The sequence below is a fragment of the Pyxicephalus adspersus genome, chromosome 1 (genome assembly GCF_032062135.1).
Source record: "Pyxicephalus adspersus chromosome 1, UCB_Pads_2.0, whole genome shotgun sequence".
Taxonomy (NCBI): domain Eukaryota; kingdom Metazoa; phylum Chordata; class Amphibia; order Anura; family Pyxicephalidae; genus Pyxicephalus; species Pyxicephalus adspersus.
In genome coordinates this window covers 2,843,925-2,860,729 of record NC_092858.1, presented here as the reverse complement: position 1 = coordinate 2,860,729, position 16,805 = coordinate 2,843,925, and the positions used below count along the sequence as shown (strand labels likewise).

The 16,805-nt window shown below is 41.8% G+C and overlaps 1 protein-coding gene across 1 annotated transcript in view; it reads left to right on the top strand.

Annotated features, from left to right (window-relative positions):
• The first annotated feature begins 3,330 nt into the window (after window positions 1-3,330).
• Window positions 3,331-16,805, top strand: part of LOC140323355 (cholecystokinin receptor-like) — a 31,225-nt gene continuing 17,750 nt past the window's right edge. The window contains exon 1 of the mRNA XM_072400347.1: window positions 3,331-4,140. Coding sequence (XP_072256448.1) covers window positions 3,948-4,140 — 193 coding nt within the window. The 5' untranslated portion in view covers window positions 3,331-3,947. The remainder of the gene's footprint in view (window positions 4,141-16,805) is intronic.

Sequence of the window (16,805 nt, the reverse complement as noted above, 5' to 3'; positions counted from 1 at the left end):
CATCGTGTTTTGTGACATGAAGGCGTCATTTTGGTAGAATGGGTTCCAGAAGACACAACAGTGACCCAACATTATTATAAGGAAGACAAAGCTGAGAGAAAGAGTCAGGAAAAGACGGCAGAAATGTGGGAAATGGTTTCATTCTACATCAGGACAATGCTCCTTCTCACACAGCACTTTCTGTGACTGTCAAACACAATACTATGCTGGAACATTCTCAATATTCACCAGATTTGGCACTTTTTTTCCTAAATTGAAATTGATGATTAAAGGGACAGATGCAGGTAAGAAAAAAACATCAGAAACTGATCTGCTCCTCACCTTCCAGCAGGGGGAGACAAGTTTGCATCAGAGCTTCATTGTGAATGGAAGGAATATTGAATGGGACAAACATTAGAATTGTCATAGAAATAAAATATCAGTCTCATTATTTAATACACAGACCTTATATTGACTTTTTGATTTTACCCATAGTTACATTTAAAGGACTGACAGCCAGGCAGCTGGTATTTCCAGGACATGATTGGTGACATTCAGGAAAGATTTTCTTTACATCACCTGAAAAGAATATTTAGTATAGAATACCTGGCCTAGAATTATCATGGATAATGAAGGGCAAAGCAGGGGAAGATTAGTTCAATGATGTTAAGGGCTATTTCTAATGCGCAATTGGAAAATGACTGCCAGATGCTGCACCGAGTGTTTGAGAAATGTCCACTGCCCAGCCAATACAACCACCTCTGAATGCTCCTCTGCTGTGAACATGCTGAGTGCTACATGCTGCGATAGCTGCCTATTTTGGGGCTTGACAGCTGTTAATCACCCAGCACCAGCCATGATACCTTCTATGCAAACTGAGCCTAAGGTGGAACTAAAGTCCCCCTATTACAAAATTAAGGATCAGGCCTGTGATTATTGCAGAAAGGGACAGGCAATGTCTGTCTGCAATAATTCGTCCTAGTTGCCTGATTGTTCCAGGGAAATGTGAAAAAGCTTAGATACGCATGCGTAGAGTCAGGATTGGTTGCTGGAGAAATTCAGCAATCCTGGCTTCCCTTGAATGGGCTGAGTGCGAATTCTCATGCATGAGAGTTACGTTATCCCAGTACGGCCAATCTAGATGGACGAAGATCTTCCTTAGGAAGAAGAAGAAAGGAAGATGGCCACACCTTGCGTTGGAATGTGGATAGGTGAGTCAAGCAGCCTTAGTTCCACTTTAAATTTTTGTGGTGCAATAAAGTAGGTCTAAACTTTTTAGAATGTGAACAGGTGATGTCTCTTCTGCAGTAAAACACACTTCTTTTTTTTCTTCTTTCACTTCACAATCTTTTTTGTAAAGATGCCAAGTGCTGGGAATAAACTAACCTCAATGAGGATGCGTGCAAGTTACATGATTCTGGTTTGGCCAATCAAAATGTTCGAAGAACCAAAACCCTGAAGAGGAGCTGGTGAAGATGGTGGTGCCCCTGATGAAGCAAGGAGAGGTGAGTGTATTTAAAGCGTAAGTAAACCCAAAACAATAAAATCACACTTACCTTCAATCCCGCAGAGCACTCTGTCCGTCAGGAGGTTTCTTCCATTGAGTCCTGCGTCTTCCCAGTATCTGTCCCAGGTGTCGCCATCTTCTCCTCTCTTCTTCCTTCTTAACCCGATCTTGCACTGTGCAGGCGCAAGATCAGGTGACGTAGATTGGTAAAAAACTTACCGATCTCACTGCGCATGCGTGAGATCTGCAATTATTTTCCCTATTGATGAAAGGGCTCCTTGTGCGCATACCTGAGTTGCTTGGGCATGTGCAGAAAAAGTAGCTAAGAGCCCTCCTGGATGCGTGGCATAGGTATCCCAGGAGGCTCTGCTTTCCCATTCATTGTTTATCGCCATCGAGAAATAGGGGAAGTGCTGTTTTTTTAAAAAAAAATAAAAATTTACTTTTAATAAAAGGGTTGTCTGCTCTTTTGTGTAAAGTAAAAATTCTGGGTTTAGATCCGCTTTAAGAGATTGGAATAAGTCAGATGAGTTTATGTTATTGCAGAAGGGACATCATCCCAAGGATCTGCCTGCTCGCATTTCTTTTTAATTTTACCTTAAATTCGAGCGTCAAAACCCCCACCCATTGGCTACACAGGTAGGTATAGGAGTGAATGCTGTGCCATATAACAGTCTGATATCTGTAAAATTAGAAATAATTTTAGTTCTGTGGTACAGTAAAGATTCCAGGCTCAGGATTGGATTCTGCTAGACATTTGCAAAATCGTGATTTTATTACATTTTTTTTATTGCAGTTTCCTAAGCAGCTATCGATCTATGGTGCCGATTTACTGGCTCAGTGCCCAGCCGCATCGACCTACAAAATGTAATCACACAGAAATTAACCTGGCAATGTGTTTATGGGCAGCAGAAGAAACTCCCAGGGAGAGACAATCTATAGGACCTATACTGGAACCTTCTCACTGCAAGACCACTCAGCCGTGGATAATTATTTCTGTATTTTGACACTTTCACCATGCAGGGGACCATTCATAGAGGCTGAAATACCTAATACACCAATATTGCTCAAGGTAAATTGCAATCATGTTTTACTGTTGATAAAGTTTTTTTGGGTTTATTTCCACAAGTAGAGAAGAACCCAACAAATAACCTCAACAACAGTACCAGGAGGAGGTTGTCCTTGGCGGAAGCTAAAGTCTGCACGTGGTCAGTACATGGTCTGACACAGTGCTGGATATGACTGAGCTCCTGCACCAGGTAGCCCCACCCCCAACATGGTGGCACCTCTTTTACCTCTGCCCTGCTCTGCTCACTAATTTCAAAAGTCTTTCTAGAAACTTATCAGTTTTTTATATTCGCTGTATACAGAAAAGATGGGAAGTGACTCCTAGATTGTAAGCTCATCAGGGCAGGGTCCTCTCCTTCTCCTGTGCCACTGTCTGATCTGCCTGTCATTTGCAACCCTTATGTAATGTACAGCACTGCATAATATGTTGGCGCTATATAATTGCTGTTTATTATTATTATTATTAATATTAATAATATTAAATAAAAAGTGGTAGGTCTGTCAGTCAGTATTGCTCTGGACAGTGCTGTCAGTCTATCACTGACAGCTCACTAACAGGAGCAAATGGATACCTTCATCAGTGATCTTTTTTCTGTTCCTTTTATCTGTTCCCTATAGACCTGCGAACAGGTAATAAATAACATTCACTCTCGACCAAGGAGGATTCTCACCAAATGGAATTACAAGCCGTGATTCCATACACCAGGCAATGATACCCTTCTTCAAGGATTGAAGAGCTCAGCACTGACTACAGATGTGAAGACATTGTGGATATATCAACTGACTATCAGTCATGTATATGTGTGTACATAACAGATTTTGTAAGAACGAGTATTTGGAATTGCTTGTCATAAACAATATTTATTAGGACTCTATACAGACTTAAGCACGTGTTACAAGCACCTTCAGTATGTACTGCTGACAGAGGTCAGAAAACAAAGCCATTTCACTTCTTTTGTTGCGTAACTCAGAGAGCTTTTCACTGACACCACTAAGAGGATGCAGTGCCTGCATATATCCAGAGGAGGGCGCTACAGTACAGCAGGAGAGGAGCTGCATCCTTTGTGCATTAAGCTGGAGTGAATGTGAAGGAATATACATTTATTATCAGTCACATCCCTTGTTCACACACAGTCACAGACCATATCCCAGCCTGTGACTGATCTCCGCATTCATAGGAGCTACCTGCTGCTGGCTGCTACCAGAGGCTGAGCAATGGGGGACAAGCTGAGAGGGGACAAAGTGACAGCAAAGTGACAATGACAGCAGATGGAGCAGAATTAGAGCTATAAAAAGGAGAAAAGTACGAAGGCTTCACCCCTGTGAAGCTGAAAGCGTGCCCTGTCCATCTGGATTCCCAACAAGTGCTTTGCGGATAGCCTGGACCAGGAGCATGGATGCCCTGAGACTGCCAGGCAATGCCACTTCCCTGCAGGAGCTGTTCTGCCGACTGAGCAGAATATCCAGTCTGAACATCACCGGCAATGTCACCGGTTACAGTGGCAATTTCACAGGTGGCCTGCAGGGATTAAACTTCAGCTGTGATTTCTCGGAGCGCAGGAAAGTCCAGAATGTCTCTGTCACAGGTAAGACAAGCTCCCTTACCCCTTCTACAGATAATAGAGCCTTTACTGCCCCTTTTACAGGTAATAGAGCCTTTACTGCCCCTTTTACAGGTAATAGAAACTCCCCTACCCCTTCTACAGATAATAGAGACTTTACTGCCCCTTTTACAGGTAATAGAGACTCCACTACCCTTTCTACATATAATTAAGGCTCTCCTACCCCTTCTACAGGTAATAGATAGAGGCTCTACTACCCATTCTACAGATAATATAGGCATTACTATCCCATTTTACAGGTAATAGAGACTCTACTGCCCCTTTTACAGGTAATAGAGGCTCCACTATCCCTTCTACAGGTAATAGAGGCTTTATTGCCCCTTTTACATGTAATATAGACTCTACAACCCCTACTACAGATAATAGAGGCTCTCCTTCTCATTCTACAGATAATAAAGGTTGTATGCCCCTTTTACATGTAATAGAGACTCTACTACCCCTTTTTACTGATAATAGACATTCTGCTACCCCTACAGGTAACATTTGCTCTACTGCCCCTATTACAGGTAATAGAGACTCTACTACCCCTTTAATAGATATTAGAGGCTTTACTGCCCCTTCCACAAATAAAAGAGACGTTATTGCCCTCTTTACAGGTAATATAGACTCTACTGCCCCTTCTACAGATATTAGAGGCTTTACTACCCCTTCTATGGATAATAGAGACTTTATTGCCCTCTTTAGAAGTAACGGGCTGGTCTGCCCCTTTTACAGGAAATACACGCTCAATAGCCCTTTCTACAGGCAATAGAGGCCATACTGATTACTCTATATGCACTAGAAGATTAACTGCCCCTTGTACCAGTATTAGATGCTCTACTACCCCTCCTACAGGAAATAGAGGCAATTATGCCTTTTTCTAATTGTAATAGAGTCTCTACAGTCTATTCTACAGGTTATAAAGATTGTTTTCCCTTTTACAGGCAAAAAAAGCTCTTTTGTCTTTTCGAAGGGTTGTAGAGGTTCTGTTCATGTAGTAGGCAATGAAAGCTCTGACGCCTCTTTTTCAGGTCCGAGATTTTACTGCCCCTTCCCCTTTTACAAATAATAAAGACTTTTCTCTTCATTCTACTGGTAAAAGAGATTCTACTTTCCTTTCTTCAAGTACTAGAGGTTTTGCTTTACTGCCCCTTCCACAGGTAAGAGGCTGAACTGCCCTTTTTATGGGTAATAGAGGTTATAACTCCCCTTCTGCAGGTAATAGAAACAGCCCTTTCTATAAGTAATTGTTTTATCCCCCTTCATGGGGATATTACCGGCTGTTCTGTGCCTCGGGGGGTGAAGGTAAGAGAGGCTGTGCTGTCCTTCTCTGGGATAGAGTTAATAGAGTTTGTTCTATCTCTGCATATATTTGGGGTAATAGAGGCTGTTTTGCCCCTCTGTGGGGTAAAGATAATAAAGGCAGTCCTGTCCCTCTGTAGGTGGACAGTATGGAGGCTGATCTGTTCTTTAAAGAAGTGGAGGTCATACAGGCTGCTGTATCTTTTTAAGGTTGGCGTTAATAAAGTCTATTTTTTTACTCTGGTGGATGTAACAGAGCTGTTTTGCCCCTCTGTGGGGTAGAGGTAACAGAGGCTGTCCCTCATTGGGATATGAAATATAAAGTCTTCTTTGCACATTTTACAAATAAAAGTCCTTTCTACCCCTAGCAGATATGAAGGTAATGGAGGAAAAACTGCCCCTTCTTTATAGAGATCGTGGAGGCTGCTCTACCTCTAGAAGTGTGTGTGGGGTGGGGTGGGGGGGGGGACTTTTCTGCCTCTTTAATATGTGGGGGTAATGGGGGCCTTCTCTCCACTTCTGAAGAATGAGGAATTTCGAGGCTTCCCTGCTTCTGTGAGAGGTGGAGGTACTGGTTACAATTCTGCCTCTTCGACAGGTGGAGGTAATAGAGGCTCACCTGACTGTTCTAAAAGGGTAATAAAGCCCCCCAAACAGTGTACAGATAATGAAGGCTTCTTTACCCCTTCTACATATGGGGTAATAGAATTCTTTTACCTAATTTAACAAGTGGGATTGTAAAGGTTCTTCTGTCTTTTCTTAAGGTGGGGCAATACCTCTAAATCTGCCCCTTTTACAGATGAACATAATGGATGCAGTTCCGGAGGGTAATAGACGCTTATTTGCCCAACAGAAGGGTACAGGCAATAGAGATTTCTTTGCCCCTTTTGCTTGGTAAGGTTTAGGCAGGTAGGTTTAAGCAAGGTAGAAACAGGGCATGGCATTCTGAATCTGCATAGGATTGGAGGCTATTTTGTCCCTAGCGGTGGCAGTATTAGAGGCTATTCTGCCAAATAGCTGGGTGCGGCTGTTTAAGAGGAAATGGGTTATAGAGATTGTTCTAGACTTTCTACAGGTAGTGGTAATAGAAGCTGTGCTGCCTATCACAGAGGTAAAACAGGCTGTGTTGCCCCTTTAGGAGTTTGAAGTATTTCCAGTTGCAGTAAAAGATCTTTACCTGGATGAGGCTGACCTTCCCCATTGAGGTGCCCACCCCATTGGTTGGCATTGTCCATCAGGGTGCACCTGTACTTACTCATTGCTTTGATCTGCTTGTTTGTAGTGTCAGAACTGCAGAGCCTTGGAAACAAACACGTTGGCACTTAGCCGATGATCACTGTCAAAAGATCAGCCTGCTTCAAGCCTTTGCTGCATCTAACTGCCTCATAAAAACTCTGGTCATAAAGGAATAAAAAGCTCCCATAGCCATGAAGAGGTTAACCAGCCTGCAGCCGCTATCTATTTTGGTAAATTCTATTGGGTCGGGTTTGTGATTTTGTTTTGTGACCTGGATGATGAATGTCTGAGTGGCCGGGCAATTAGGCTCTGGCTGAAGCTGTGAAAGGTCTGTGTGGGTATATTTTCCTGGTGGTGGTGGCCGTTATCATTGAATATCACCAATTGGGGGAGTAAATGCAAAGTAACAGTATCCCAAATCAGTGGGTTTTGTGTCATCTGCATAATGATTGCTTTAATTAAAATGCAATCTTAGGCTGTAGGCAGTAAGTAGAGCATTGTACTGTCAGTGTAGTGAGAAGGGTGCTTTATTTACCTCTGATCTCAAATACTCAATCGCTGCTGGATTTAGCAGGCTTTTCACAGGATTGTGTGCTGTGCAACCTCCTTCTCCTGCTCCAATGTGTGGTAGGGGCACATGGAGAGGGAGGTCCTGGAAACCGAAAACACTTTGATTTATTTAGACTCATTTCCATGGTTTTTCTACGTGCCAGATATCTCCGTTGTACATGTTCATATCCCATTGAAGGTTTCTGGTGTGCCACTATCCCGATAACTCCGCTGTACATGTCCATATCCCATTGAAGGTTCTTGGTGTCCCACTATCCCGATATCTCCTCTGTACATGTCCATATCCATTGAAGGTTCTTGGTGTCCCACTATCCCGATATCTCCTCTGTACATGTCCATATCCCATTGAAGGTTCTTGGGTGGCTCACTATCACGATATCTCCGCTGTACATGTCCATATCCCATTGAAGGTTCTCGAGGGTCTTACTATCCTGATGTCTCCATTGTAGCATTCATACATTCATATCCCAATAAAGGTTTTTGGGGTCCCACTATTCTGATGTCTGGGCAATTCTAGTTCCACAACTGACAGAATAACAGGTGCGCAAAAAGCTGAATTGCTGGGCATTTGGGGCTTTCCACTTTTTTTTGCTCCATTTTGTTTAAAACCATCCCTGCATGTAATGAGAATTAACCCAACAAACACAGTTAATGAATGTCTGTTTCCAAATCATACGCACTTATTGCAATATTCTACGAATTTGTTTATATATGTCTGACATTACATATGTGTCACCTCTGTGTATCATTCATACATTTCACCCAAGAAGGGGCAATTCCATGCGATGGGGAAATAGATCTAAAATGATCAGAAGTACATACATGACTATAAGACATTTCTTAAATAAATGCAGATGTATTCAAACTCTTCATATTCATAATAATTTCTAAGTGTGCAAACTACTCCTCCATCACCCCTCCAATGAGTCTTGGAGACAAGGTTGAATAGCAGTATTCTATCCAGACATTTTGTTAAGCTGGGTGGGAAGAAGCTGTAGGCAGGTGTTGGCCCCTGTATTGTAACCCAACTTTTCAGTAACCACCCTAAAACAACAGGGTAGTGAAAAGTGCCGGGTGGTGCGCCCAGCTAAAAGAGGCTAGGGAGAACACTGAATAGGAATCAGAACCTATTTTCCCCCATAAGGATCCAGTTCTCATCTCAAATAATCCCTGTTATTATTATTATTATTAATAATAATAATAAACAGGATTTATAAAGTGCCAACATATTACACAGCGCTGTACTTTAAATAGTGTTGAGAATGACAGACAGATACAGACATTGACACAGAAGGAGGGAGGACCCTGCCCCGAAGAGCTTACAATCTAGGAGGTGGGGAAGTATCACACAATAGGAGGGGAGATATGTAGTAGTGGGAAGTAGTGATGGTTTCAAAAGACTGAAAAATATGGGTAGGCAAGTTTTAAAAAATGGGTTTTGGGTGCTTTTTTAAATAAGCAGAAAGTAGGAGCAAGCCGAATAGGATGAGGAGACCATTCCAGAGAGTCGGGGCAGCTCAGAGAAGTCTTGGAGCCGTGCGTGTGATGAGGTTATGAGTGAGGAAGCCATTACTAGGTCATTGGAGAAATGAAGAGAGCGGCTTGGGGAGTATTTTTTTTTTACCAGGTTAGAAAGATAAGTGGGACAAGAATGTGTTCTAAATTTACCCCTTTTACAGTAATTTACCCTAAAGTTGAAAGACCAAACAAACTTTTTGCATCCTGTTTACAGCTGGATGGTATCCATGACCAAGTAGAATAGAGAATGGCTGACTGGGCTTTCTTATCCCCTGGTGATGCAGGGTTTATGCCCATGCATTGTCCAATGTCACATTGCAACTTGATTGATGAATAATCCAATGCAGCCATTCTTTGACTTTTTTAACATAGGGGAACCCTTAAAATACCTTTCAGGTCTTCAGGGAACCCCGGCTATAATTTCTGAATTCACAGCTCACAGTATATTACCATAGGAGTCAGTGGGAAGAATACTAGAATACCTCCTTCTTTATTCTGCCGAAACACTGCCAATAGAAGCCGATAAAATAACTGGAATGAATAATAGAGACGGTTCCCCTCTCTGGTGGCACCTATTAGGATTTGTAATGGTAATGTAATTTGTAGAAAATTACATATTGTGCTTACAGGACCTCGAATGAGCAGACAGACAAGCGATATAAGTGTCTAATACGCTGATATTCATTTCATGACAAATGTCAGTGTGGTTTGAAAGCATATTGAAAGTAATAAAAACAGATTTTGGAAATGAAAGTTTGACGAATGATTTTTTAATGACATCCATTAAAGTCAATTAATGATAGGACATTTTTTTCTGGAATGCTGATGTATTTTAGAACAGAGACTTCAGCTTTCTTTAAAGGAAACCCTGGTGATCCTGCTATGATGGTCTGGGTTCAGACCCTTTCTGTTATAGCTGTCATTTATCACACAAGTTCTTCTGTTGGAGACTACAAGTGGCTGCTCAGCACACAATACCCAGCCATGGTCCATTGCAGTTAGAAAATCCATTGCTGGAGTACATAAACCAGGAGATCAGCTGCACAGAGCAGCAACAATGGGTGAAAATGGTGAATCTTGTTAGTTAGGTTCACATCTAATAAAGACTACAAGGGTTACCAACCAACAGCTGGCGTTGATATGATTATTACACAGTATTTATATAGCGCATATTATGTAGCGCTTTACATAGTCATGTCACTAGCTGTCTCTCAGATGAGCTCACAATCTAAGTCCCTACCATATTCATATGTCTTTAATACAGTCTAAGGGTAATTTAGGGTGAAGCCAATTAACCTAACTGCATGTTTTTGGGATGTGGGAGGAAACCCAGAGTACCCGGAGGAAACCCACACAAACACAGGGAGAACGTGCAAACTTCATGCAGATAGGGTCCTGGCTGAGATTCGAACCTGGGACTCAGCACTGCAAAGGTCAGAGTGCTAACCTCTGAGACATCGTGCTCAAAGTTTAACTAATATTTAACCATCAAATTTCAACTTCGGTTCTGTTTGGTAACTCCAAAAATGCCTCAATTAATCAAAATTTGGAGAGCAGGTTCTTCCACAATGCCCTGGTCCTCCAATGGGAGTCCAGGTAATACTACAGCTTCCCCATGCCACTAAAAAATGTTTCTTCCCCATTGACATTGGTATTCAGATTTGGGATATCCTAAAGGCAGAATGGGTGGACATCTTCATCCAAACAGTATGTGAACCAAATTCAAGTAACACAAATCCCAGCGCCATACTGACCATGAACAATTTACACCTCAGTAATACTCAGTAAATTGCCCCAGGATTTCCTCTTATTGCTCCTGATTTATTAAAGCTCTCCAAGGCTGGAATAGATACACTTTCATCAGCAAACCTGTAAAAGATTTCTTCAAAGTCATTTGCTAGCAAATGTTTTGAGTTCTGGACCACATCCATTCATAGTTTGCAGGATCCCCCAGGTTCATTGATGAAAATATATCCTTTCCAGCCTTGGAGAGCTTAATCACAACCAATGTGTTATCGGCTGCTTGTTTTAATAATTACATACCCGGTGTGTTACCAGAATTTGGAGGTTCCTTGTTTTTGTATGCGAATAGCTTAGTGCTGGATGACATTGCTTTGTGTTGTATATAAGACATTTTTTGGGGAAAGAATTATTCCCTTACACAGGTCCAAGACTATATGACACCTATTCATCCAACAAAGATCTGACAATAAATCAGCTCTCCATTGCTCCAGAATGATGAGATCAGTTTATCGTTTATGAGTTCATGAACATTGTTAGTGCTGAAAAAGCTTTTATTGTCACCCTGCAGAAGCTCAGTGTCTCAGATCCATTCATAGAAATAATAATATTCAGTATTAATATTCCCCCTATGGTGTCATATTGCTGTCATATATAGATAATCTTCTTCCTGTTCTAGCTATAACATTACTGGCCGTAGCTTTGTACAATTTCTGCCAAGCTAGTGGTTTTCAGCAATCTATATTTGGTTATGGACAAATGATATGTTAGCATTGTAAGCTGACCCCCGTGGGAGGTGTACCCCTATTTATAGAGAAGAAGGTTTGTTTTTGTTATTCTCAGACTATGACATAAATTTCCACCTTTTTGTTGGCTGTGCTTGTGTAATGTGTGCTGGAATGACTACGAGCAATCTCCAATGGAAGCCAGTGTAATGGGGACAACACAGGAGCACCAATGGGGGACAGAGACAGAGCAAATACTTTTACATTTCTCAGTAATAAATGTAATTTGCCACTTGGCTGCCCAAACAGTACATCCAGGTCTGCTTGTAAATTTTAGACATCCTGTACGGACATAATTTCATTACATAGTTTGGTGTCATCCGCAAACACAGAAATGGTACTTTTAATCCCAAACTCTATATAATTTATTAAAAATGTTAAACAGTAAAGGTCCCATCACTGAACCCTGGGGTACACCACTAATAACCTTGGACCATTCAGAGTAATGAACACATTAATCACTACTCTCTAGATGCGGTCTTTAAGCCAGTTCTCTATCCATTTAAAGATTGAATTTTCTAAACATATAGACCCTAACTTGCATATTAACTGTCTGTGGGGTATCAAATGCTTTAGTAAAGTCCAAGTACACTATATCAACTGCTAATCCACTGTCTACCTGTTTACTTATTTCCTCATAAAAAAGAGTACATTTGTTTGACAACTTTGGTATTTCCTAAATTCATGCTATCACTTATAATATTATTTTCTAGCAAAAACTCACCTATGTGGTTCTTTATTAATCTTTCTGGGATCTTTCCAACTACAGAAGTTAAGCTTATCAGTCTGTAGTTACTTGGTAATGACTTTGCTCCCTTTTTAAAGATAGAACGACATTGGCCTTTTGCCAAACCATTGGTACCAAGCCAGTGATTAATAAGTTTCTAAAAATTAGAAACAATGGCTTTGAAATAACTGAGCTCAGCTCTTTGAGGACACGTGGATGTAATCTTGTGCTCAGCAGTGGGGTCTTATTGGCTTCCAGTGTCCATTCTTCTCAGTGCTGCAGTACAAGAGATGAGAAGATGCTTGAATAATGACAAATTCTGATTACTAAAGTAAAAAAACTGTATTATGCTACACTTTTTATTTATGCTAATCAATACAAGGAATAGTTCACTTGGGTGCTAATGTTGCAGCGTAGTCTCCTATTCTTGATTTAGTCACCCATAGGCGTTGAGCAAGGGTGATACCAGCCAATGACCACCCATCCAAAAGACAGAAACACCCGTTCATGTTGAAAAAGCAGGGCAGAAGCAAGAACTGTGTTCACACCAGCTCCTGGAATAGATAGGCAAAAACTGTTTATTTTTTTATCTGACCGGAGTAAGGGTTTTATTTATCTGGTTTGCACACATATATATTATACATATACTTCCTTTAGACCTGTCATCACGCATCCCATCATTTCATTTCTTGTGTTTAATTTAAAGCTGAGCTGCCAGATAAATCTAATTTCTACCCCTCTCTGTATCTGTGCTGGCCACCCGGGGCCTCATCCGTGGTGTGTTCAGCAGATGCAGCTTTTCTCTTCCCGGGTGGTACCAATGATTAGCTCTGTTCATCTCTCCAGGTGATTGCAGATGTCAGTCTGAGAGAACTGATATCAGGGGTCAGATAATGGGGCCTTGTCTTCCCACATAGGGATATTTAGAACCATCAGACCTGTATATAGTTCCTGTGTACAGAAGGACAGCGTAAAATTTCCTGCACAAGGTACAAATGTTTGACTCTACACTGTGATAAGATTACATTTCTCTGTGCCAAACGTCATATGATTCTGCGTCATTAATGTGTATCTCCCGCTGGGAAAAGATTCTGCTCTGTTTGCCCTGGAAACCATTGTCACCAAGACAGAAAGTCATAGAAAATCTAAAAATGTTCAGTTTACCTGCAGAAGGTGAGAGGAAACCATCCAATGGGGTGAGATGAGAAATCCACAATTCCCCTCTAGTGATGGTGACCCCACAATTCTATCTATTTAGAGTAATCAGGACCTCCTCCTCTTGCCGGTGACCCCTCTAGTGATGGTGACCCCACAATTCTATCTATATAGAGGAATCAGGACCTCCTCCTCTTGCTGGTGACCCCTCTAGTGATGGTGACCACACAAATCTATCTATATAGAGGAATCAGGACCTCCTTCCTCCTGCTAGTGACCCCTCTAGTGATGGTGACCCCACAATTCTATCTATATATAGGGAATCAGGACCTCCTTCCTCCTGCTAGTGACCCCTCTAGTGATGGTGACCCCACAATTCTATCTATATTGAGGAATCAGGACCTCCTCCTCTTGCTGGTGACCCCTCTAGTGATGGTGACCACACAAATCTATCTATATAGAGTAATCAGGACCTCCTCCTCTTGCTGGAAGAGAAAGACGCAGAAGGCAGGAAGCTCATTGGCTGGGAGCCACCTCAGTGATGTCGGGACTGTGCGCTCGGACACAATGCAGCTGATTTGTCAGATTAGTGTCCAGGGATAGGAAGGCTACCACAAGCATAATGGATAATACTGGAAAAGTGAGACCGATGATCCTCAGTGCACAGCTAAGGGCAGACTAAACACTGTGAGAAAAGGAAAAATAGTAATGAGGCAGAAAATAATTAAGTTCAATTTTCCAGGAGTTTAAGTCAGCTTTTGTAAAAAAAAAACAAAAAAACAAAAACAAACGCTTAATAAGGACGCTTATCTTCAATCTAGAGGATAATGACGCTTTCAATCTAGAGCTGTCTCTTGCAGTAATCCCCATTCACCACAAGATGTCCCCAGTCTTCAGGTTGAAAAACACCCTGAGGGCTGAGGACATAGTGTGTGTTCAGTGCCCAGGAAAGGAGTAAATATGTATTTATTCTCTTTGGAGATATCTCATTACTTCCTGTCCTGACCATGCATGACCACCTCAGGGCTGCAGACATTGCATCCTGTAGTTTTGCTCTGATAAGGATATGTTAGGCATGGCACCAACATGACAGGGTAGGTGACATACCTGAAACCCAGTGCATAGGCCAGCTCAAAGTGACACCAGCCGGCTTGGTACAAAGACCTACCCCAGGGAAACTGACTAAAATGGCATTGAATTAAATTCAGTATGTCATGAGAAGAAAAAGCCCAGGATCCATTCGTGCTCCATACTTCCTAATTCCGCATGTCAGCTCCTGCTTTATGTGAATTAACAAAGCGTAAATGTCTGAGCCACTTTTTTTATTGCGGTAGGTTGGCTCACAAATTATAATCTGCCCATATGTTGGTCCCAGGCACGTGATCTCTTTTTGCTAAAAATACATTCCAATTTTGTCATATGCAGGACCTGAAATTCATGGTTCAGTGATACCCTGGAGAAACACAAAGGTAAAAAAGTAAGGACACCCCATGGAGGTTATTTAAGCTGTTAACTTATCATGCTGGGATTGAGGATGCCTGGGCCCTTCTCTGTTGAAGATTCACTCCTTCCAGTTGTACCTCCCTTTCATGGCTTTGGCTTGGAATGTACCCACAGAATTCACCCATAAAATATAGACTGAGGATTTCAAAATGGTGTGAAATCCTCCAATAATGGCCACAGATGTTCACATTTATTTTATGATTACATTATCTCAGGTGGAACATTCAAAAAAATATATATTTTGCTACTTTATAAGGTGCAGTGTTCCCCCAGACCCTTTTAGCCGGGCGCACCACCCAGTACTTTTTCAGTTACTGGAAATTGGGTGCCATTACAGGGGCTGACACCTGTTTAAAGCTTCTTTTCACTCAACTTAAAAAAAATTCTGCAGAGAACACTGATGTGTCATTGCCAAAATTCATCCAAGCTACCGAAAGCCCCCGATATAAAAGTTGACATTGGTCCAGAGATCTTCTCATGTATCAAGTGGTCACACCAGTTTCTAGTTTGCTGTGATCTTATTTGAAGTTGGATTTATCTTACCCGGGCATTCGTACGATATAACTTAGTTCCCCCTCTCCTCTCCATAGAGCAGAACGGTGCTGTATGTACAGCACCGTTCATGCATCGTGTAGTCCTTTGTCGTTGGAAAGGATCGTGAAAGATCCTTTCCAACGACAAAAATTGCACGTGTGTACGCAGTTTAAGTATTCATAGCACGATTGTAAAACAAAACGATATATCTTTGATTCCTACAGAAAAAACTTGGACAAATGACACAATGAGCCTGATTTATTAAAGCTCTCCAAGGCTGGAGAGAATAGACTATCATGGGAGAACCTGAGTGATCAGGCAAACCTGGACTGGATTTCCTAAATATGGATCACCTAGGTTCTCCCATCATAGTCTATCTTCTCCAGTCTTGGAGAGCTTTAATAAATCAGGCCTTATGATCTTGTGTATGCATTATTATAATCCAAATAAGCCATTCTTAACCAGGGTCCGGTGGAGCCCCAGGGTTCCTCCAGAGGTTGCTAGGGGCTCCTCAAACTGTGAATTCCTACCACTCTTCTTTTTGCATTTGGGCAAACTTGCCTACCCCGGAGACAAATCTGCCCTTCAAGCTCATTTTGCTGGATGACATGATCATTTGTTTCTGCTATCCTGTAAATCTGTATTTGCAATGCTCGCTGCCAGTTAGAAGTCACCAGGCATGCCTACCTGCTGCAAGCAGACTCTGAAAGCTACAGAAATGCTAAAAGATGGCAAAAGTAATCCAGGGGATGGGTTTCCCAATCCATAATTCACCCCTTTTGTGTCAGTAAATCTACAATCCCCATGTCACCAGGATTGCAATGACTGTGATGATCTTCCTTTTGCACTGCATTGTGCTGGAATGGTGTAATAGTGAAATGATATGAGAGAATAAACAGAGGGGATATTAAGGGATTACACGAGGCTTCCACACGCAGAGGATTTATCTTTATTTCAGGATAAATAACAGATACCATGATGACCCAGAGTAACACAGGACACCATACGCTACATGGGTGACACGTGTTCTGCCAGTTCCAGGTCACATGTGATGGACATGAGGTCTCATATTTCCTAAGGAGATGACAGTGATAAAATAATGTAATGTTGTAGGAGATCTCCTTCCAATTCTGCATTTTTGGTCTTCATCCATCCTGGCTCGGCTTTCAAAAAAGCTTTCTCACTGATACTCACCTTGGCAATGCTCCTCCACTGCTGTGTTCATCCCTCAGTCCTCCCAGGATGCAGATTTTGTGCCTGAGCAGACAATCATTAAGCTCCTCACCTTCTGCTAACTAAACACTGAAAAATTGCCTTAGAAATTCATAACAACCTCTCGGGTCCTGGGATCCACTGTCCTAGACATTAATTACCCTCACCAAGGGATCTAGAAAAGCCTCAGAATCTTAATTCTTTTGAGATGAGACTCAGATCCTGTCTATATAAGGGAATCAGGACCTCCTTACTCCTGCTAGTGACCCCTCTAGTGATGGTGACCCCACAATTCTATCTATATAGAGTAATCAGGACCTCCTTACTCCTGCTAGTGACCCCTCTAGTGATGGTGACCCCACAATTCT